General features: G+C 41.5%; 1 protein-coding gene across 7 annotated transcripts in view; it reads right to left on the bottom strand.

Annotated features, from left to right (window-relative positions):
- Positions 1–1,312: 1,312 nt before the first annotated feature.
- EP300 (EP300 lysine acetyltransferase) overlaps positions 1,313–23,442 on the bottom strand; it is a 69,576-nt gene continuing 47,446 nt past the window's right edge. For all 7 annotated transcript variants that reach the window (XM_075429529.1, XM_075429525.1, XM_075429528.1 and 4 more), the window contains 14 exons: positions 22,499–22,738; positions 21,867–21,955; positions 19,356–19,436; positions 16,772–16,828; positions 15,250–15,327; positions 14,100–14,167; positions 12,769–12,919; positions 12,268–12,414; positions 11,731–11,844; positions 9,807–9,972; positions 8,975–9,139; positions 6,734–6,895; positions 6,001–6,282; positions 1,313–4,715 (listed from right to left, as the gene is read on the bottom strand). In XM_075429529.1, coding sequence (XP_075285644.1) covers positions 2,478–4,715; positions 6,001–6,282; positions 6,734–6,895; positions 8,975–9,139; positions 9,807–9,972; positions 11,731–11,844; positions 12,268–12,414; positions 12,769–12,919; positions 14,100–14,167; positions 15,250–15,327; positions 16,772–16,828; positions 19,356–19,436; positions 21,867–21,955; positions 22,499–22,738 — 4,038 coding nt within the window. In that variant the 3' untranslated portion in view covers positions 1,313–2,477. The remainder of the gene's footprint in view (positions 4,716–6,000; positions 6,283–6,733; positions 6,896–8,974; positions 9,140–9,806; positions 9,973–11,730; positions 11,845–12,267; positions 12,415–12,768; positions 12,920–14,099; positions 14,168–15,249; positions 15,328–16,771; positions 16,829–19,355; positions 19,437–21,866; positions 21,956–22,498; positions 22,739–23,442) is intronic.

Below are 23,442 nucleotides of genomic sequence, written 5' to 3'. Positions count from 1 at the left end.
AGGCTGCTGCCCTGCTATTCAAGGTGTGGCTTTTTGTTTTCTGCTCTCCTTCAGAGCAGGCCAGCAGCTGCGGGGTTGGTGCAGAGCTGGTCTGGGCCATGCAGGGGTGATGGGCGGGAGGAGGGCCCAAGGCAGAACACCAAAGCGCAGAGCTGCTTTCCTTCAGCCTCCCAGTAACTTCCCACTATCTTACTGAAGGCTACCAAATACGCTGTATTTTTTTTTTTTTTAAATACAGGCGTCATTGTCCTACTTGTGTTTATACCCAAATATCAAGCATTTTACTCCCGTTTTCCAACAGCACTAACCTCTGTTCACGTCACCATACACCATTACTTGGCTGAGGCTCCCATCCGTCCAGGGTCCCCCCTCCATCCTCCACCAGCAGTTTCCCGAGGGCGGCTTGCTCACGCTGCTGTTTGCCTGGGACTCACGGACACACCGATGCTCACAACACACCTGGTCTTACGCAGCTGTTATGCCCTGGTCCCATCCGGGTCTTCCAGGTGTGCAATGCCCTAGGCAGCCAGCGCCGTAGGTACAGGCAGAGACGGGCGGCCGTATTTTGGGAAGCCCTCAACGGACCGGCCGCATACGTGGTGCCCGGCCGGCTCACGACACGGAATGCGTCCTGGCACAATGGCATTAACTCCACGGGCACGCAGCTACAGGCAGCACACAACAGGGTTCACCACACAGATGCGCTCCGCAGCTGAAGCATTTCTGTTCGGGAAATCCCCACCATCCATATAACACACAGTCACCGACCGCACGCACCCTACGTCTGGCAGATCACCAGCTGCAACAGGGTGACGGGGCACCCACGTGCCATCTCGGTGCGGTGTCTGTGGGACATCCACACAAGCTTACCTCATGCTCGCACTTCGGTGTTAAAGGCGTACAATATATTCCAAGCAAAAGAGGATTTTTTTAATATCACATATCCAAACAACAGTTCTCATTTCCAAACGCAGAACAGGTCCTTTGCAGATCAGCTGCTCCCAGGGCATGTGAGCAGGGTGGGCACAGCTGACTGGCACAGCTGTCAAGGTCGGGCCTCGTTCCTTTGGTAAGATACATGCCAGGAACAAACGCGAATGCAGAGTTGTACCAAAAAGCGTCCATTTAGAAGGCTAATTATTACTCCACATCCCTTATTAGAGATTTGCATTTTAAAACAGTCATATACATTAAATAGCTCTCCGACGTCTGAATAGCGAATATTTGATTGAAGCAGCAGGTATTCTGCTACCCCCGCCATTTCAATAACAAGCGACTCACATGGGAGAGAAGGGAAACATTAAAAACAGGCTGTCTGTCTCACACAGTTTATTTAACAATAGGTAATAAGAAATCAATTTTTAACAGTCTATACAGTGATCGAAAGTTCATATTTATAAGTAATCAACTTTAATTGCATGATTTACAACATTTGAGGGTTTTTTGCTTTCTATTTTCAAGTTTTACAGAAAGTGGAAGAGGGTGGGAGAGGGGCACGGGAGAGAGAAAGCAAGCATAAAGAAGAAACCCCAGGGACTTTTTCCTCAGGTTAAAACCATCCCACTGGAATTGTTTCTTACCCTCTTTTTTATTTTTTTTTCCTTTGTTAGATGTAAAAATAACGAAAAAAATTCTTTCAAGAAAACAGAAACCACAATATATATACTACATCCATTTGGCAGCTGCCCCTGTGTATTTGCAAAAATGTTGTCTTCTCTCTACATGTACAAATTATTTTAATACTTGAAGTTTTTTTTTTTTAAGCTCAGACTCTTGTATAGAAAATTCTTGGAGGACAAAAGTAGACTTCAGGAGGGGACTGAGTTATTTAATATTTTTACATTTTTCAAAGAATTGACATTATTTCCAAAGAGGAAAAGATTGGTATTTATTTTTATATATATATATTTATATATGTAATGTATTTTTAAAGCAACATTAACCCCTTTTGTCCTCCGGTTATATGAAAACCTTCTCCTGTGGTTTTTTTTGTTTGTTTTTGTTGTTTTTTTGCAGTGACATGAAGAAAAACCAGAATAGGGAAAATGTTTACCATCTGCCTCAGTAAATAATAACTATCAATATTACATATTTTCATTAATTTAAAAAAAAATAAAACCTATTGGAGGCAGGAGTAGGGCATCCTTTGGTTAACAGCCAAAAGACCACCCTCTTCCCCCGACCTCCCCAACACACACGAGAAAAAAAAAAAACCCAAGAAAAAGGACTGGTTATGATTCCAGCCATAACAAAAATATATTCTTTGTACTCTACTGTCCCTCAGGTTCATTGTTGGTTTGTTTTTAAAACCACAAACTACTGCTGCAGAGTTCAGATGTGTTCCAGGGAAAAATGTTGTTTTAGCTAAGAAAGATTCAAAAAAATTTGTCTTCAGTACAAAAAGTCTTGAGAAAATAAGTTTTTTTACTTCTTTTACTTTTTTTTATTTTTTTTGCTCCCAAAATGCTACAATGTGTCTAGTGTATGTCTAGTGTACTCTGTGAAAGGTTTGAATTCAAGTCTGAGTTCTCGGAGCTGAGCCCCAGTTCCGTGGTGCTTGTACCATGGAGGCCTGCCATGCCGGGATTGCTAGCAAGCTGGGAAAGCATTGCACTCTGGTCCGGGCTGGCAAAGTGCCCTTGATCCATGGGGTTCGCCTGGGCAGCTACCAGTCCTGGGTGTGGGGAGCTGGTCTGTGGGGAGACGTGGTGCGGAGAAGGCTGAGGCTGCATCCGGGGGGACGGGCTGGAATGGGGGGGCTGGGACTGGGGCCGCGGTGAGGGTACAGGCTGCGGAGAACGCACTTGGTTGGTGAGCGATGAAGGGAGCTGCTGGCCCTGTAGGTGCGGGGACTGGGCCTGACTGGGAAGCATGTGCTGCTGGGGGCTCATAGGGTTGGGCTGAGCTGGGGAGCCCATCTGCTGCTGAAGCAGCCTCTGCTGGAAAGCCTGCTGCAAACTGGCTCCAGTCTCTGCGCTCATCGCCTGCGGAAGCTGGCTTATCTGTCCCATGTTTCCTTGCTGCATCTGCTGCATGTGATGCTGCATTCGCTGCTGCTGTTGCTGCTGCTGCTGTTGGGGATACCCGACGCCCTGGGGCTGCTGAAATTGGTTGTGGTTGGCCATCCCCGGCCCCAGTGCTGGTCCTGCTCCCTGCTGCTGCTGCTGCTGGTGGCGCTGCTGCTCCATCATCTGGTGCCGCCTCATCAGGAGGTCTCGGAACTGGGGAGCCATCCCCGAGTGATTCATACTCATCTGCTGCGCCTGAGGATTCATCCCAGCCATGGCCTGCTGCGGCTGCTGCTGCGGCTGCTGCTGGGGCATGCTGGGCCTCTGCACTCCCGCTTGCATGGGGTTCATGTTCTGCATGGCTGGGTTGGGGTGCACCCCTCCTTGCTGCCCTTGCATGGCCTGCTGCGGCTGGAGACCCGGCTGACCCTGGGGGATGCCAGGCTGACCGGCCATCCCCTGCGGGTTCTGGGACCCCGCGTACTTGGCAGCCCGCTGCTTGATGAAAGCGGCCAGCAGCTGGGGATTGGAGTGAAGGATGTTAAGCACCTGCTGCTGCTGCATGGGTGAGCTGGGAGACCTGAGAGTCCGCAGTAGGTTTTGTAAGGCCGCCTGGGGCAGAGGTGGTTGTTTGGGCTGAGCAGCGCCAGGTACCTGACCCATCCCTGGCTGAGGTGCCATATTCATCGGCTGGCCCGGCTGGGCTACTGACATCATGGATGGCCTCTGCATTCCTGGCTGCAGCTGAGCTTGGGGTAAGCCCCCCTGCACCCACGGTGGCTGCTGCTGGATTCCTGCTGGCCCCATTCCTTGATCTATATGACCACCAGGACCTCTGCCCATCTGTGGAGGGTTCATTCCCATAGGTGGCATCTGGGGCATCTGGTGCTGAATCGGTCTTTGGAAGATCTGAACCTGTGCCATCTGTCGCTGGGTCTCCGCTGCCCGCTGGATCTGCATGGCCATCTCCACTGCTGCTGGAGGAGGACCCTGAACCGGTGGTTGAGGTGGCTGCGGTGGAGTTGGAGGAGTCACCTGGCCACCTGCCTTGCCCTGGGACACAGCACTGGGCGGCTGAGTTCTCGGCATGGTGTAGGGTGGCATACTGTTGGGAGGTGCAGGCTGAGGCTGCGAGGCAGGCTGGGGCGGAGGCTGGGGCTGTGGGGTTTGCGGCGTCGGGGGCTGCTGGCCTGTTGGAGTTGTCGGAGTGGCTGGCGTGGGCGAGGGTAATCCTTGCTGCTGGCCTACCACACCGGTCCGCTGCATACTTGCCATCCTCCTCCGGAGCATCTGTGCCTGCTGCAGACGGTGCTGAAGTTGCTGCTGACGGAGCTTGTGTTTAATGTTGAGGCAGAAGGGCACCGGGCACTTGTTCTCCTGGCAGTGCTTTGCATGGTAGCAGCAGAGAGCAATGAGCTGCTTGCAGATGGGGCACCCTCCGTTGGTTTTGCGTTTGCAGCCTTTGGTGTGCTGGACAACCCGTTTCATCTTCTGACAGGACGGCAGTGAGCAGTTGGCGTTACGACACTGGCAGGCGTGGACCAGAGACTGGATACAGCGCTGAATGCTCAGGCGGCGAGAGTCACCAGGGCTCTGCGTGGTTGCAGTCTGCTGGTTGTTGCTCTCATCGTCTAGACCAAGGCCTAATTTCTCCATCTTGTGGTCATGGTTTTTAGTGTTATAGCAAGTGATGCACAGGTCATAATCCTGGAAAGACAACGATGGAGAAGTTATCAGTGTTCCTGAAATTCCATACAACAAATAAATGGTGTCATGCCACCTCAACAAATTAATCCCAGTTGGTTCTGGGCAAATTGTCGCTCTAGGGAGAAATTAAATATTTCACACCATGTTGAGGTACTAGAGACGGAATAAATCCAAATTATAGCCAGGGAAAGTGTGTGGGCACAAGGGCGTCTGAAATCTACACAAATAAATATAGCTTGAAAAACAAGTTTGCTCTGAGCTAGTAAGTCACACATTCAGCTGGGCCAGAAAAATCCCTTTCTTTCCTGATAGCAAAAGAGAATAAAAACGCAAGGAACAAACAGCTGCTCATCTGCTGCTGCTTCAAAAGAATAGGGCAAGAGTGGCAGGACAGGTACCAATTTTCAAAAAAAAAAAAGGAGAATAAAAGCTGCATTTTCAGTTTTCAGGCGAGTTAAACAGCAGAGCATACTGGGCAGAACAACAGAAGAGCATTTACATTCTGTGAAAGCAACAGCACAAGAGTTTGGGCTCAATAACTGATCCAAGTCCTCAGGATTCATTAATCCATAGGAAATTTAGAAATTTTCTGGTATATATGATGAAACAGGAACATTTAATCAGAGCTTTTCAGAACTGAATCAGAGACAGTCATTTATTTCCAGCAGGCCAAAAAATTAAGTCACAAGCCAGACTCAAGGTTAGTCCAGCTTCTGGAGGGCTCAGCATTGACTCAGACAACTGGACTTGATCTTCAAACACACTGGTACTGCAAAGACTTCTGAAGACACAAGAGACAACAGAGTAGTGGAAGAGTCACCCAAATATAGGAGTCTGACTTCTAGCATAGCAAAACCTCCATGCCAGTAAACCAGCGGAGAGCCCTATTTACAGAAATACCGTAGCACCACACACAACACTTCTGACTCTGGAAGATAAAGTTGGGGTGGGGGGGGTGGGAATCAATTGCTCCTACCATTACAGCTCACGCAGTCGCTATAGTTCCCAACTGCTTAAGCAGCAGCACCTTAAATAAACTACAAGAAATAAACTTCTGCTACTTCAGTTCTCCACAGCTTGAAAGACGACAACAAAAATCACACCAAGTAACAGAGTTGTACAATTGCCCGTTATGGAAAACATTTCCTCTTTTCTTTCTGAACTGCCAGAAGATGAGCTGTACAGGTCTTTTTCTACCAGTTAATTTTGAGAAATTAGTTGAGGTAACAGCACTCTGGGCAGAGAAATAGGGGGACACAAGTAGAGAAAATGTCACCAAGCGTACCTCACAAACAGTGCAGTGCCATCTGGTCTCCACGTGATGCTTGCACTCATTGCAGGTGTAAACAAAGCGGTCTTGGCTCTGGGTATGCAGTTCCACCAGCATGCACATGGTTGACCACTGAGCCCTTCGTAGTGAGGAGAACTCCAGGTGCTTGTCTCTAGCAAGGGTTAGGAAAGCATCACGCCCATCCATCAGGTCACACGGAATGAGGGGGTCAGGCTCCACGATGGGGGGCAGGGAGTTGGCTGCAGGGCCAGCAATGAGACGGATGACAAAGAAGACCTGAAAAGGAAAAATACTTAATAGGCCAGCACTTACAAAGATGCTTCGGTTGCCAAACTTCATTACACAGAGCATACAATTCCAGTACCAACTAACACTTGAGTGATGTGCCACCAGGGTGGTGTGCTTGTAAGGCTGGGAAATTTCAAACCTCTGGGTGCCCTGCAGGTTCACATTCAGAAGGTTTAGGCTTACAGAACGCTGGACTGAACAGTAACAGTAGAACTGTTGTGACAGTCTGGACTGTTAGAACTTCTGTATGACCACAGTTGTATTTATCTCCACTGCCCTCGCAGCAAAGAGTGCCCAGACTGACTGGTACTTGTCTGGTGTGCCACTCAATTCTCCAGCCAAACATGCGTAATTTACAGGGCACAGTTCTGACGTATCAAAGCTTTGTACACCTTTCTACTTAAGTAAAACACGTATTTCTCATTCTATCAACTCTTACCTCCTTGTGCTTCTCCATAGTGGCATACAGCTTCTGGGAGAGGTCATTGGACACATTGGGCATGCCAGGCTTTTTCTTGTTGCCACGACTCAAGCTGCTCTTGTTCTTACTTGTCTTCTTATTGTTCTTTTTTTTGGCATTTTTGCTGTCTCCCTTGCTCACCTATTAATTTTAAAGGCATCTTATGTCAGGTATCTAAGTCACACCACATCAGCATTTTACTACTTTCACATATTCTATAACTGCAGGACAAAAGACACTTCACAATAATTTACTCTGAAGACACTTACAAGGGTCCCCCGAAAAATTAATTTAATTTCATTAGAATCACTCCAGAAGATATCAAGATCAGCAATACACAGTTCTAAAAATATTTAAACCGTAAGTGCTCAGGAGGTGCAATGTTATTTACTGAAACCCATTTGTCTGCTGTAGTTGAACACTGAAGAACCTCTAGACAATCACAAAGGGGTTCAGCAGACGGCTTCTCAATGCAATTCAAAACTAAAAATAACTGAAAAGTACAACTGATATTGCACTAACCAGAGGTAAGAAAAACTTAATCCACCTAGACTTCGTTTGTTATAGCTCTCGACAGATTTATTTTTATTTTTTAATAGACTGCATTAAACTGATTCTGATATGAAGCTGTTGTTGTGAGTCCAAGAGGCATTAGTAGTGCAATTTCTAGTATGCACCTTCTTCCTGTCATATCCTGCAACAGCCGAACAAAACGGATCAGCTTAATTTCAATTGTAATCAATTAGCAATTAACAGTTTATTCCTCTCTTTGCTTCTCAGAGGGCCCCTCAAAACACTGCAGTGTGATGGTCAAGGACCAAAGCAATTTTTAGCCAAACAAGCATTTTTCCAAGCTTATAACAACTTTGTCAGGATGGAAGTTTCCAGTGAGCATGAATGACTACCACTTCATTTGAGGATGAATTATTGCCTCATTTTCAAGAAGTGAAACGTGTGGTCAATAAAGAGTTGAAATTATTTTTAATAATAAAGGTTAAATAGTAATATGCTGCAAGCTTCCCCCACAGCAGGATTTTGTGGCCAAACTGCTGCGGAGGATCAACTAAGCATTGACCAATGACAGATTCCTCACAACTGGTTTCTGGTACATTAGACAGATGGGAACGTGCAGCTATGCCAAGCGAAAGAAAAACCTTTAAATACTACCTTCTTAAGAAAGATGTTTGTTAGTGCAAATTTGATATCAGGTTGCCTAATTCCCAGGTTACTCTTGCACTTAGTTTATTCAAAGTCCTTGAAAGAAGGTATTGCAAAGAGCAGCACAGGAAAGTTCTGGTTGTAATGTTAAACCTAACTTTTTTGATCCAAAGGTCTTTAAGGAAAAAGATTAATTCTAAATCCCAACAAAAATCTGGTATCTAATAAGGTAACGAAGCAACAGTCTTTAAACAGAGATAACTACCAAGTATTACTGTGTGATCAAAACTACCAACTTTATCCTAGATTCACCACCTCTTCCATACAAGCTTAGAAGCTCTGAGGATGGGCAGATGCATAAATTCCACATCTGTTAATTTTCAAATTTATTGTTGCATTAAGAGGCATACCTTTTTTGTTCTTTGTGGAATGTGAAAGCACAGTTGCTGCACATTCTCCAGAAAAAAAAAAAAAAAAAAAAAAAATCGCACAAGATGGCAGCAAGAAATTTCTCTAGTTTAAGTAGCCCAACAACAGTTCAGCAGCAATTTGTGCTTCAGATCCTCAATGCCTTAAAGCTTTCCACTAGAAGTATCTATAGAGAGTAGACTACTACATCACAGCGCTCTATAACTTTCTCAGAACATTCTGCTAAGACTGGTATTATAACACATCTAAGTTACAATGAAAACGGTTAGCCACTATTCAAAAGTTAAAGCTTAAGGAAAAAGCTTCCAAGTCAGGCTGAAGTTGCACCGCGAACACTGATTATAACTGGATTTCAGCAGCAAAAGAGTCAACTGGCAGCTGTTTCAATCTAATTGACTTTGGTAACTAGTTAGGTTTATAGCCATATGAAGAGCCACTGCTCATACGAAGGCGGCTTAGTGGTATTTTAATAGCTCTAATTTATAAAATTTAAAACTGAAATCTGTGTTAAGAGTGAAGATAGAAAGGTGAAAAAGCCAGTTAAGCAAAGTGCTTAGCCCCTCGCCTTTTTAAATTAGCCGTATGTAATCACAACTTTTACATTAGATCATGAAATAGCAGAAGCATTCTTACATCTGTGCTTTCATTACTAGTGTTTTCTTCTCTCTTCCGTTCTTCTTCCTCTTGCTCTAGTTCCTTAATGCTCTCCTCTAGAACGTTAGGCCAGAAATCCCCTTCAAAGTAAGGCAGCTCTTTTGCACTTGTTAGACGATCCTCTGTTGCCTGCTTAAATATATCCTAAAAAAGAGCAGAACACTTGGTTACCACTAATACAAGTCACATAAGTAAAGGCACTCTTCTTAATAAATGATAAAAAGGCACCAGCAGATCAAACAAATGAGAGCTTAATATTTCAGTTTGTTTTATGAGAGCACGTTCTAAGTGCAGATTTAACACCGCATCAGTTACAGTTTGTCAAATACATATCAAATATTCCCACGCTGAAGAAATAAATCATTACCATGTGCTAGACCTCAATATGCATACTTACCAAATGCGACAACATAATCACTATATTGTCAACACTAGCTGAAGTCCTAATAATTCCAAATATTTTACATCTAACTGCGTCAGCAGCCTAACCCTGCAATTTTATTTTACACAGGAATATTAAAGATACTGTATATTCTCACTGTATTAGTGAAATCAGAATTGCTCTCTTTTACAGTATTCCTCAAGAATTTAGTTTGTTCTATGGAATCGTTTCAAATCTCTTGCTAGAACTGTTTCAGAAGTTGCATGGTTTGAAGAGGATATATTTTAACTCTAAACTTTTAGCGCTCATTTCACTTAAAACTAATACAGCAACCTCCAAGAATCAGGTACAATGCGTAAGGCAAGGAAGAAACCAAGACAAGACTGGCCAAACCCCTCACCCCCCAGCAGAAACATACACTTAACAAACCTTGTAATCATGGACAATGCGCTCTGACACAGATTTGTCCAGCATCTTTTTGTACCACTCTTGCAGTCGTTTGGGTTTGGGTATCTTTTGGTCAGGAGGATGGCAATGGAAGATGTAATCGTCTCCTTCACTAGGTGGGCATGCCCAGATGTGTCCAGTAGTATACCTAGCATCATTAGACAAAAAAGTACATGTGGGCTCTGACCATTAACACCAGTGCTTGCTCTCCTCTCTGCCACGAGATGGAGCCACCACAAAGTTGGCTCGTGCTACCAGATGGACAATAATTACAGCTCTCCAAGATTTTAATTCCAGTGTTCATTCCGGCTTCATTCATGTGATAGCATTTTTCCACTAACTTTTTAAAACACAGCCCTATATGCAGAGTAGTTTATATAAAGTGTGCACGTTTTCCAGTCTACATAATAATTAAAGCCCAATATAGATTTGCAATTGCTACCTCCCAATTAACTAATAAGAGAAAGATGGATACTAGGTATTGCAGTAGTAGAAGCAGAATTCTTTTTTTCTTGAGACAGTGCAGTCATTCACTACCTAGCAACATTTTAAAAACAGATTTACTTAAACACACAATTCACTTTTCTACTGTAAATAATCTGTTTTTTAAATTTGAGGATCAAGTTTTAGGAGGTTTCACAATTATATCTGGGAATAAACAGTCCCCATCAACGTATGCTATTGGGTGTACAATCTAAGCACTATGAAGACAGATGACATCCAAATAGCAGCAGCTGCAGGTAACATAATACCACGAAGATCACTTCTTCATCCTCAGTTCTTCTCTATTAGTTTTTGAAAAGAACTCCAGTAGGAGGAATAATCAGACCTCAAGTTTGAGAAAAATAACCATCCTTGCCATGCTGAGAAACAGCCCTGCAGAACCCTACCCAAACCCTGGGAACTGCAGCCAGTTGTCGTTCCTTCTGCCTAAGAAGGGAGAGATGATACTGTGTGACCCACATTGTTTTCTTAAAATGAGAACCTGATGTTACCCATTAGCACAGAAAACAGCATTAAGCTGAGGCCTGAGCTCTATGCAGCAATTTTACAGACTCACAGGTTAGGAAACACACAATAAAAAAACGCAGAAAGAAGTCTAACATATGCCTTTGAAGTACTAAGGAATATATAATCTCACTGAGGTACTGAAGACAGTACCACCCACCTCTGTTCTGATTCCTCTTATTTTTCTCATGCAGCTACTCTCAGCATAGTCCCTAACGATTCCTTCATCAATAACTCTGGCAAGCTACACCAGATACCTTTGACAATAGATTGATGTTTACATCACTGCCTTTTCTACTTCAGTAATCACGGTCATTTAATTTCCACCTTTCTCATTTCTTCAGTTGTTCTGTGCTCTCTTTTGTGCTGTCCCAAGTATACTACTCTCTTCCTCCTCTTACAACTTTTCAGTTTCTCACAATTTTAACTGCCCATTCAGGAAGAGATTTTTTAGTGGCCTTACATAGCTGTTGCAGAGTTAATCAGTACAGACAGAATACACTTACCTTTCTCCTTATAAACATGGGTAAGAACTTACTTGCCAGCCCAACGGAATGACTTGATTAAAGCAGCAGCATTACACAAGGACTGCACTATCAACAAGGCCAGCAAAATTTTATGGTCCAGATAGAAAGGCTCACTTTTCCTACTTAAGACTTAAGGAAGTTATACATAAGTTTGTAAACCTAAAAATATCTGAAGCACAAGTGTCTCTTGATAGGCCTGCAATCCTTTTCTGTCTTTTCTCCTTTTCAACTATACACAGTTGTTGCCCAGTTATTGTTACCGGTTGATATTTAGGCACCATATTCTGCAAAATAGGATGTAGTAATTGCATTTGTATTAAGAACTATCTAGCACAAATGCTGCACAGAAGAAAACACTGAAAAAGACTTACCCTAGTTTCTTGACGTATTCTAGATATCCAATTAGTATTTCGTGATAGACAGCAGTCCTCAAGCATTTAGGGCGGAAGAAGTGAACACTGTCAAGGTAAGATATATACACTCGCCTAAAAAAGACCAAAAAAGGTATGATGAGGAGCAGAGATTTGAAAGTAGTTCTACAAGTTTATTCACATTATTTTACACATTTGAAGCATCCAGTAACAGCAATCTTCAAAGCCTCCGATCCTAAATTACCTCCAGAAACTCAGCTTTCTTTTGATATGCTAGCCTCATCTCTCCAAAACTATCCAATCCTTTCCTTGAGCACACTGACAACCAAGCCTTAAGGTAACACAGTCTGCCCGCCAGCATCCCCAGCAAGAAGCAACTCTACCTGACATATTCCCTACAGAGGCTATTTTGTTTCTAGAAGCTAACAGCACTAGCAGTCTTCACACCTGCAACACTGAAGCTCCATACAGACCTTCAGAAGGTTCACTCAGCTGAGACAGTACCAAAATAAAATACACTTCCATGCAGTTCCTCACCTTTGATTGGGTGGAGGACAGTCTGAGCCATACTCCTGTACATGCATCCCAAAGAAGCACAAGTCTACACCATCAATCTCCTCAAAGGCAAACAGCGCTTTTGTTCGATAAGGGAAAGACTCGGCCATCTCTCCGCTGTCTACAAACCTGCAGATTACAGTGGGTAAAAAGGAATATGAAAAATACTCACTTGTTATAGAATGCATGTCACTAGGTAAAGGCAACAATGATGAGGGCTACTGAAAGTGTAATTCTAATGCAATTTTAAAGTTAAATGCTTACAGACTACTCAAAATACAAGGCATTCACTTTTTGCTATGAAAAAGATGACACTTATCACAACTAATCAATATGCTGCTGTAACACCCATTTGTCAAGAACTGGTCACCAGTGAGGTTTTGAATACAGCAGTATTTTTTTCAAAATAGCAGCATACAAGTAAATTCAAACAGCTTCCACCTCCATCAAAAGAAAGCAAAAATAGAAACGGAAAGAACATACCTTGCTTTCATTCCTGGTTTGACTTCGACAGTTTTGTCAGATGCGTGTACCACCCGAACTGTAACCTCTCCCGCCTCTGGGTGACTCTGTCGTCTTAGGAAATCATTGACTCTGTTCTCCAAGAAAGTACCAAGTCTTGTAGCTGGTAACCCTGGAGGAGAAAAATACAGCTCTAAATATATACAAAACTGAACAGTTCAAATTTAAGTTCTCTATTCATGTGTCAAAAGGAAAGTGATTCAATGCATGCAGTATGTTATAATAAATTAAAGCTTTATCTTTAAACACAGACACTTCTAGATGGAGTGAACTGCTTCTCAGACAGGGCCTGTCTCACTGTTGTCCATTACTTCTGGTAGAGTTACCTATCTGCTAATCAGCTTTTCATTTTTCCAGCTTGACACCTTTCCGTAAAGCATAACTATACTATGTTAAGTATGCAATACATACAGCTTGCTAGAAACAAAAGCTGATAAAAGCTGTAAAAGAACCCTTGTATTCTTCCTGTATTCTTGGTGAATTTAGGAAGTTTTGATTTTGGAAAAAGACTCGGGTGTTGAAACCATTGAGTGGTTTGCTCTCCATTTCAGAAGAACAGTTCAAGAGAACACTTTTTGTGACTGAACTGTAAGCCTTCCCCCACCCAAATTTCAAGACAATTTACAGTCTTTGATAGCCTCTGTCCTCTTTTTCCAAAGAAGGAGGTTAAAAAGTAACTGCTTAACACTACAGTTAATACTTGTTAGAATCTCGACACTATTGGTTGGCTGGGACTTCTTTTTTTTTTAAGCAGAAATGTAAATACTTACTATTTGTAAGAAGTGCACCAACCTAAGAAGCTTCTGGCAGACTTATTTTGTCTATAGAACAGATGGACAATGACTGCACATATTTCCTCCTATGCTGCCTTCAAATCAGCTGCCTTGATCAAGAGGAAATGTCTACAGAGAGTTTTGTCACCAGCTTATGCAGTATTTATCTCCATCAAAGCTCTTAAGAGCAACAGTACTCATGGTGACTTCTGTTATCATAAACTTAAGTTAGACTGCAGTCAGACAGCAACTATTTTCCAACGCTATTAATACTGCAATTAAGATAAAAGGATGTGTATCTTGCATTAGCAGTGCACTAAAACAGTATGTTAACCCTCTATAACAGACTTAACTGACAACACCTGTGAACATAACCATTCTGAACATCGCAGAACTGATGTTCAGAACTGACCCAAAGTATCCTCCTTTAACTCAAAATTTTGAAATAAATGTAAAACAAGCATAAAAGCCACCTCTTCCCCATTCCTAACATTTGTGGTGTAAGTGTCAGAATCTTACTTTTAGCAGAGAATTTGTTCTCTTTCCTGGTTCGTCCTGTTTTCTTGAGGCAGCCATCACAGACAAAGCTGAAGCAAAAACAGGAGAATGTGAAAACCCACCCCAAGTCAGACGGTAAGTTCTTTAGCATCTTATCATTAGAAGCAAAATCTTTCACCACATCTTATCTGGTCTGGAAAACACCTTCACTGAAATTTGAAATAAAAGACAGCACAAAGACCAGTGCCAGCAGAAACGGCCCAACTGTTTTGGAGCTGCAGAGCAGGATCTAACTCCAGGGGGAGCACCTCCTGTCAGTCACCCGTATCACCACTTGCAGGCCCAGCAAACAGGGTCTCCACTGGCAGGTCTAACAGTATGGGCTTAAAGTATTCTTGGAACAAATAGTCACAAACTGATGTCTCTGATGGAGATAAGATACAGCAATACATAAAGCAAAAGGTTGAATTTTTTTCTAAATGCCCAAGTACATTGTAGCATGAAATGACGGGCAGATTCTTCCTCAGTTACAGGATGTCTACCCTCTTCTGCAGCAATGTGGATGGGACAACAGAATGGCAAAAGTCATAGCTTTCTTGTCAAGAAAGGAAGCATTTAAGCTCTTACAGCGCTTTTTCTACATATAATTTACCATTTTTTTTTACAAAAACCTTTTAAGGTAGTCAGAAAAAAAAACCCCAGTATTTTGATCATGAGCTGTGGAGTATCTAAAGACAACTATACTGTTTTTCAGGTTTATTCTGATCAGTGAGTCAAAAAAGGGAATTCACTAGTTCAATTTTCAGTTGTTAAAAAATTTTTTTGAAGATGACAAAGCAATATGAATTGTGCAGAAAATCGATCAGTATGAAATTGTTGCCAGAATTAAAAACATCATGAAGCACTAGTATTTTTAAACATAAAATGCTGAAAGCTATGGCTGAAAGGGTCTCTTCCACACAGAGGTATGTTAGAAACAATTTCACATACAACACGGTAAGATGCGATGCCTAAATTTGATGTTACCCTATACATTCTATAAAATTTTCAAGTGGGAATGTAACTTCTCTCATTAGATGCTCTTTAAAATATAACCAATATAAGGAAGTTTATACAGTAACTCTAGTAAATCTATCATATAGTCTCTACTTAGGAAGGAGAAATTCCTCACCCAGAAGGCCAGATTATCTCATTATGAAGAACACAGATCTGGTGCATTTTTCTTCCACACTCTATACATTCAACAAATCTGTAAAAGGAAAAAAGGGGGAAGGGAAGCAAGGTTAGTAGTGTCATTACTTGCTTGTATATTTTGTAACATTTTACTAGAGGAGTTCTAGCATTTAGTCTCTTGAGCCTATTTAACAGAGGGCACATCTATACTGAGAACAGCCTCCAGCATGAATTAAGACTGTCAGCTCAAGTCAGGTAGACTATGCAGGGACATATTATTACTATTTGCTTGCCTTACTGCCATCCACCTCATTTTTTAAAGTGAAGCCCTTCTAAGGATAAAATCTGTAAACTGCTTGTTGCTATAATGAAGAAAGGAAAATGGATTTACAGGTCTCAGAAGCGAAGAACTAGCAGAAGTAGTTAGTTCTTAGTTGCCCACTATGCCTGAAGCCTGGGATACATTACAAATATACTGCAGAGAGGTGGGAAGGAAGAAAACAGAAGCAGTACCAAAGTCACTTTCAGAAGACTAACAAAGATTTAAGGACAACTGAGGTAAGTGATATGGTCTACCTCACAGATGTTGGTGAATACAATTCTCAAAAATATCTACGGTTGCTTCATGTATCGGGACAATCTGACTACTTTTGAACATGTCTATTTAGAAGAGTCTGAAACTTTGAATGAATAGTTATCATTTATGTAGGGCACATGGCATCATACTGTAAGTTAGGCTTGTATTCTAGTGTTAAGCTACATCTTTACTATAGCAAAGGGAAAGAAAAGTTATGAATCGAGTTACTATTCTCTCCTTCCCACAGTCATTGTAAAACGGAAGAACTGGCTGACCCTTATACCCTTAGAAGGATGGTGTGGGAAGAATACATATCCTTTTTGCTCACTCATCTGAGAATATGAAGATAAAGTTTGCAGAGTAGCAGCACAGGTGTATAATGCAGGACCATTTAAAGTGGCTTCAAAAAAACTCTCAGGAACATAAAGAAAAGCAGCTGAGTCACCATAATCTTAACTTTACTGAACGTCTACAGTTCTGCTTCCAGAGCAGTGCAGACAATCTGGCTGATTCAAATTTAACAACTTTCCCTTCTACTACAGCTGCCTGTAAAACATGACAATTAGAAAAGCCAACAGCACCAAAAGAGCTACTGCCAAATGACTCAAATCAGTTCTGAGACTTAGCATTTGCCACAACAGAGTTTCAAAGTAGAGTTATCTGTATTCATCCTTCTATTGAATCCACATTCAAGACAACAAAATGCACTCATTTTGGCCCACACATACAGTGTTACATGTTTCTCAAGTACAGCTGTGGTGGTTGAGGTTCTCGGCACAGAATGCCAGATATGATGCTTACTGAGCAGTCCCTGCTGGCTAACAAAGCTACATGAAATTTGGAAAACACTGAAAAACAAAGCTGATGGTGAATGAGTAACACACCTCTTACAAAATAATTATAATGAAATGAGGATCATTCAAAGTGTGACAGCATTACTTACAGTTCAGGGTCCAGTGTATCATTTTTCCTTTTTGAAAACTGTTCTTTGTTTATCGTGCTACGGAGAAACAGGCAATAAAACTCAGTTTTAACACACGACAACATACATTCATGCCATACCACACATACCCACACATCAAGACAAAACTTTCAAGCAGGTTTTTTTAAACGCTTACTGGCACTACAAGGAAAGGAGCTGTATTTCACAAAGTGACAGGCAACTAAAGTATACACCACACTTGACTCTGCCCATGGAAAACACTCTTTTCTATAGGGACAATAGCTTGTGTAGAACCACATTGCTCCCTTATTCAGTTTTACTACAGGATAAATGGTAAAACTTGCCGACATTGAAGTTTTGGACCAGTCTGATCAGTATTTCACAGTGAAAGGGCTATTTGATACGCCTCTCCTATCCCAAAGGCAGAGAATTCCAATTATCTTTGATAACTGAGAAAGGTAGGTTATCTTACTTCAGATTCCCCTAGCCCTCCTCCTAGATTAACTACAAAGGATAAATTTCAGCTTCCACACCCCACAACCCCAGCCCAGGTGCTACTCAGTGTAGCAGCATCTTCACCTTCCTACAGCATTTGAAAGGCTAGAAATTCCATGGTTTTGTCAGTGAGGTCCCAGGTATCTTTTACACCTAGCTGGTTCAAAATAGTCCAGAACTATCACACAACAATACCCAGATCTCTAAGAACTTATCCCGATGGAAGTACTGTATAACATGAGTAGATCAGTACATGTCTCTCTGAGAAGCAATGAGAGAGACTCCATCCAAGTGGCATGAGGTTCATTAACCTTCCTATCCTTTTATTTCAGTGTTTATTCTGAATAGTGACCTGCAGCATACTTCAAGCTCCTTATCAGATAAATGAGGGAAGTTCAGTCTCCCAATTACTTCAAGCTATTATTATAATATGGTGAGCAGAACTGTAAACAGGACCTGACATATATTACTAATCTTTTCTGCTTTTGTTCATTTTTAACTACAGGTTGTGGGAAGAGAAGACGACAGCAGGATCTCTACGTCCCAGTAAAATGAGTTCCTTAGAGAAAGCCTGTAAGCAGGTGAGAGAACATTCAAAAGTGTACTTGCTCCTCATGTGCAGCCTGTAACCTCCATTTTCACTACGCAACAACGAAGCATTTAAACCAGCTATGAAAAAGAATACTACGAGCTGCAAGTACCTTCTTACCATTGCTTGTGTTGAAAGCGTTTTTGATTGTTTTCATTATTAAAAAAAAATTACCCAGCATCTATTTCCAAATCTAGAGTAAAAAAAAAAAAAAAAGCAAAAGAACTCTATGCTGCCTTCTACCCTTACTCAAAGGTTTGTGGCAAACCATTCCAACTTATGTGTATGAGAAAGATCGTACTCTCTCAGTAGCTAAACAGAGATTTATACATAAACATGAATATATTTGATGTTTCTTTATATGCAGACTTTCACATATACAGGTACCTGCTTCTCTCATACGTAAGTACTTCATATCCATCTCACAGTAACAAAACTGGATAATACTGATTAAACTTTGAGTCTTTGCTTCTAGTAGACTAGTAATCCATCCTATCCACATGGCCCATCACACTGACCAGCAAACGAACATCATTCCTTCTTCCTTCCAGACAGGCAGATGTACCTTGACATCTTCCTAAGCCCCAATGGATTCTGTCATGATTGTTCTAGATACATCCATCAGGGCAACCAGGATTTGGTAACATGCTGCTAAAGACAGCTTTCACTGGAAGTAGAATTTAACTCAGTTTGTCCAGTTACCAACTTCAACAACTCTCCCCCTGGCTTTAGACTTTCCTAAACTGCTCACTTGCTTCTACCTTCAGTGTTCCTGCAATGCCCTCCCCCAGACAGCTTTCTTCAACAGCTCAAAGAGTAACTGCCTGGCACTGACTTGTCTCTCAAGGGCTTGCTCAGTGTCCCAAAATTCTATTTCAAGATTTTTGGGGGGAGGTGTGAGGATGGTACAGCAGAATAAAAGACTGTCCCAACACTTATCCACCAGCATGGAAAAAGCAATTAAATCCATGCACGGCCTTTTACCATGATCTCTTCAACAACTGCATAGCACTTCTCATAAGCAGATGGCACTCCAAAAGTAATGGCAAGAGGAGGTTGCCTGTTTCTGCTTTGGATGAAAAACAATTTGAAGCTGAATACAAGTTTAATAGCATAGCCAGTCCATAAACAGAATGGTACATTTGACAATTTCAAACTATGTCTGTCACCTACCTGCCTGCAGGCACGGTCATTTTTCTGCAGTAGAATACTTTCACATTTTGTTTCAGAAAAAAAGCAATTCTCTCCTTTCCCCTCTATCAATGTAGTTCAAATTTTAAGCACTAAGTGTTTATTTTTCACTACAGTGCAGTTAGTCCAGATTTTTAAAAAAAAGTCTACAGGACAATTCCAGGCTTTTATGAAGAATATCTGATCCACCCTCTACTAGCCTACAAATAGCGAGTGTTACCTAAAACTAAACTCCTTCCCTTTCACAAAGCACTATAGACCTTGATATATCTTATGAATGCACAGCCCAAGCAAACACAAATAACTCACGTTTGAGGTTGTGATGGGTCATCTCCCAGAGAAACGCTCTCCCCTTGGATTTCGTTGAAGCACTTCTCACAGAAATGATACCTGTCAGCAAGAAGGCCATATTTGGGTGAACTGCTCCATCCACACAACACAGCCCAAGTCAAGCAACGGAGCCACCAATCACAGCAGGCCAAGGAAGGGACAGGAGCAGAGAGCAGGTCATCAACGGCGACAAGGATATTCAATGATGCAGATTTATGGGCCCCACATTGTGTTTGGTTGGTTTGGGTTTTTTTGGTTTGTTTTTTTTTTTTTGCGCAATCAAAGCCAAGTGCAGACAATGACAAGCATGAAGGAGAAATAAAATAACACACACAAGAACAAAGAAATGGCGGTTTGCAGGACAAAAACAAAAACATAGAAGCAGGACAAGACAACACAAAGCAGAAAGCCAAGGCAAAGCACAGATTAGCATTAAATCTCTCAAATGGGTTCACAAGCAGCAAATGATTAATGCAAATTAAACAAGAGTATTCCATTTTAGCATACCCATACCCTCTCCATTTTAATAATCCATGCTACGTACAGCAAAGAATTAAAATGAGAAAGGGGAAAGAGCAGAAGGAAGGAAGAACTGCTACTCTGACTTGTACATCAGCACAGCAATTCTGGTGGCAGGAGGATCTGCAGGAGATCAATGGAAGAGGGATAGTCTTCCATCTTAAATGTATAAATGCTGAAAGGCCACAGGGTTCTCTCCCAGTTGAAAGGGACAGCTAAACATCAGAAGCTTAAACAACAATAACATCTGTCCTCAAAATCTTACAGACATTAATTATAGAAGTGTCAAACAGTATGTTAACTAAATACCTGATGCTTACTACACACAATGCTCTACATTGATATGATTCCGCCACAACTCAGTTTGACTGCAGAATAGTCCAGGTATTGATACAGCAAGCATTACAGAGAAAGATTTCATTTACACTTGAATAAATCGGTGATTAATTCAAGATTCTACCCCAGCCCTCAAAAATGTTCTAAAACTGTGGCCTCTCCATTACTAAGGCATGTTAATTGAGTGCACAAGATGTCTAAAAATAAAAAGAAATAAAAGAAAATTCAGACAAGTTCATTATAAAGCCACACAGACCAACACTATAGCAGCTGTTAAGCAAAAAAAACCAGGCCTCAACTCTCTGTTCCCAGATTTCATCTGAGAACGCAGAGAATAGTTCTTCTGGAATTTTAAGTTTCAGCCTATAGATACATATGCATGTGTATACATAACAATTTACAAGTCACCTGTATGCATTATGTTATAGTGCAAACATTCCCTTCTAATGTTTGAAAACATGTAAGCATGTCAGATATTTGAAGAATATACTTTTGGTCCATCTAGTGGTTGCCCACAGACAAACGTAAGCAGAAGACACTGACTTATGATACAAAAAGCTCTACACTAAGTTAAAACTACAAACGGGATATTATAAGTTTATTTTCTACTTCTTCACTCCTAAAAACCTCCACTCACTCCTATAAACCTTTATGAAGCCTAAGAAGGTTAAGGTATAACTCCTGTATCTTTTTGGTTGCTTTCACCTGACCAGGTGCTTAAGAAACCTACAATTCTTGCAAAATCTTCTTGGCTTTCCGGTAAAAGCCTTTGTGTTTTTGTTGTTTTGGGGCTTTTTTAAGGTGTTGGAAAGCATGGCAAGCAGCACCTAAATTGATGGAGGTGACAAAAGTTTGGAGGTAACCAGCCCTCTGGCTCCAACAGGTGCATTCTGGTGACAAGCGAGGTGATATGGGAGTGTTACAGTATGTATTTCCCTGCTGCTTCCTGCCTTGCTTCCCCAACTGGCAAAGAGATGCCTAGCAAGAAGCCTGCTTTCAGAAGTCAAATAAGTTTAGAACTTTTAATAAACCTCAAGTAAAAAAAAAAATTCAAAGGTGCTGTAGAACTGACAGTGTTTTACACAGCTGCTGACAGCTACTGCAAGATAACTCCCTTAAGGAAACTTGGAGAGAAAAAGCAAGCATCAATCTACTGAAGATCTGAATACACAAATTTTCCAATGGAGATTTGCAGCACAAAAATAAGTTAGCTCTTCAAGTGTTAATATCATGAGAAAAACAAAGACTTGGCAAGTATAACATATATTACAAGCATTAATATACTTGCTGCATAGTTTACTCAATGTTCTGCATGAAAAATACTGTTACATGGTAGAAGCAAAAGACAACAGACTTGTATATATGATTTGTAGATAACTGAAGATTTAATTAACTACAGGACAAAAATATAGTAAAACATTTGCAAACAAAAGAGGGAGATCAAAGACTGCAGTGCACTTTTGCAGAAAGAAATCGTTAAGAGACAAGGTAAACTATTCAACGGCACTTCCAGCAAATTTTTATCTTAAAACACAGAAGTGTACAAGCATAAAGGAAATGTATATGTAAATACATGCACATCTTAACAGATTGATTGCAGCATGCATGAAACTGAGCCAAGTGAGTTTTCCTTACCTGTTCTGGTAACTGTAGTAAGTGGCGTCCCGAGGGATTGTGCATAGCTGTTTGCCATAGCAACACAAAGTCTGTGGTGAGAACTCCAACTGCAAAGAGGAATGGGTCGTCTTAGTACTCATACGCGTTTTCACTTGCTCTCCATGAAAAGCAAGCGTGACCCAGACAGTGATCATTTCCACCTTATTCTGGGCACAAATCTCAACGTACAGCAAGTGCATGAAGTGCTAGTCATAAAAAGCGTTCAGTGGGCTGCTATTCTCAAGTTAGCTCTACTCCAAAGATGGAAAACATATCAAAACAAGACAATAGAAATGCACAGTCTCGATATACAGCGAAGTAGAGAGCAATTCTGCAGTACCAAAACCACATCTGCTTAATTTGCAATAGCAAATGGGTTGACCTTAATCAAAATAAGCCTTCAGTTACTGACTTCCCCCCCCCAAGGGCTTATATACAAATAGCTGATTCATGCACCAGACAGAATTAGAAGATCCACAAAACCCTCAAAATCAGATTACTCAGGATTGCTAAATCCTGGTAAACTTTCAAAATTTTTGACACACCGTAACTGCTAACAACTGCAACTTCAAGGACACAAGCAGCAGACTAAAAATACTTATTTTTCTTACCTTTCTTCCACAGCAATAACCAAGGCTCTGCATAACTGGGTCAATTTCTTGCTCAAACACCTCTGCCAGTTTGGAACAGTACTTATATACCCGGGACGTTTTGCGGTTATACAGCCAGGCATTATTGAACATGAGCCAGATGTCATCCACATATTGCCACGGCTCCTGATACTGTCCTGTGTCTAGCTTCCTCTTGATAGTAGAGAGGTCCATGGGGTTCTTCACTATGTCAAAATAATCCTGCGAGAATACACAGCATATCAAAACACTACTACACAACTATGTTGTGACATGACAGCATGTGCATTCTCAGCCTTTAAATTCTTCTGCAGTACACCAAGAAAAACAGGTTCCTCCCCGACTTGATTGTCAAACTGCTTGTGACATACAATGAAATCTCTAAGCAATACCATATCACTCCCCAGTGCTTCCTTTTCATTATTCCTTTATTTCTCAGGGTTTATTGCTCTTCCATTCCTGATGAAATAAAGCCACTCTAATTTCAGTCAGCAAAACAAGTATTACAAGAAAGTGGAAACGGTAATGTTTTTGCAGCAATATGATCCGAGGATATACACGAGAGCATTAATAGAAAGCAACTGTTTTCAGTAGACCAGACAACCTATTAAACAAAAACAAGTAACTGTATTAGACAACAAAAGTTATCATGTCTCCGCTAAAGAATGCCTTTTTCCAATTCCCTCACCAGTTATAGGACCACTTCTCCTACAAAAGTCATCAGAATATGACAGCCAATTCAGAGCTTGTTAAAGAATATTAGCAACATTTATGCCTGCTTACAATACAGCAGGCCTTGAATTTTTGCATTATTTATAAAAACACGACCACACGAAAACCAACCAAACAACCTTTCAGGCAAAAAATGTTACCCAAAGCACCCAAGGAGGACTTCTATGCATACATATTTGTATATAAATAGTAAA

The sequence above is a fragment of the Opisthocomus hoazin genome, chromosome 8, assembly GCF_030867145.1.
Source record: "Opisthocomus hoazin isolate bOpiHoa1 chromosome 8, bOpiHoa1.hap1, whole genome shotgun sequence".
Taxonomy (NCBI): domain Eukaryota; kingdom Metazoa; phylum Chordata; class Aves; order Opisthocomiformes; family Opisthocomidae; genus Opisthocomus; species Opisthocomus hoazin.
The sequence above is the reverse complement of the archived record's forward strand: the minus strand, read 5'-3'. Positions and strand labels throughout refer to the sequence as shown.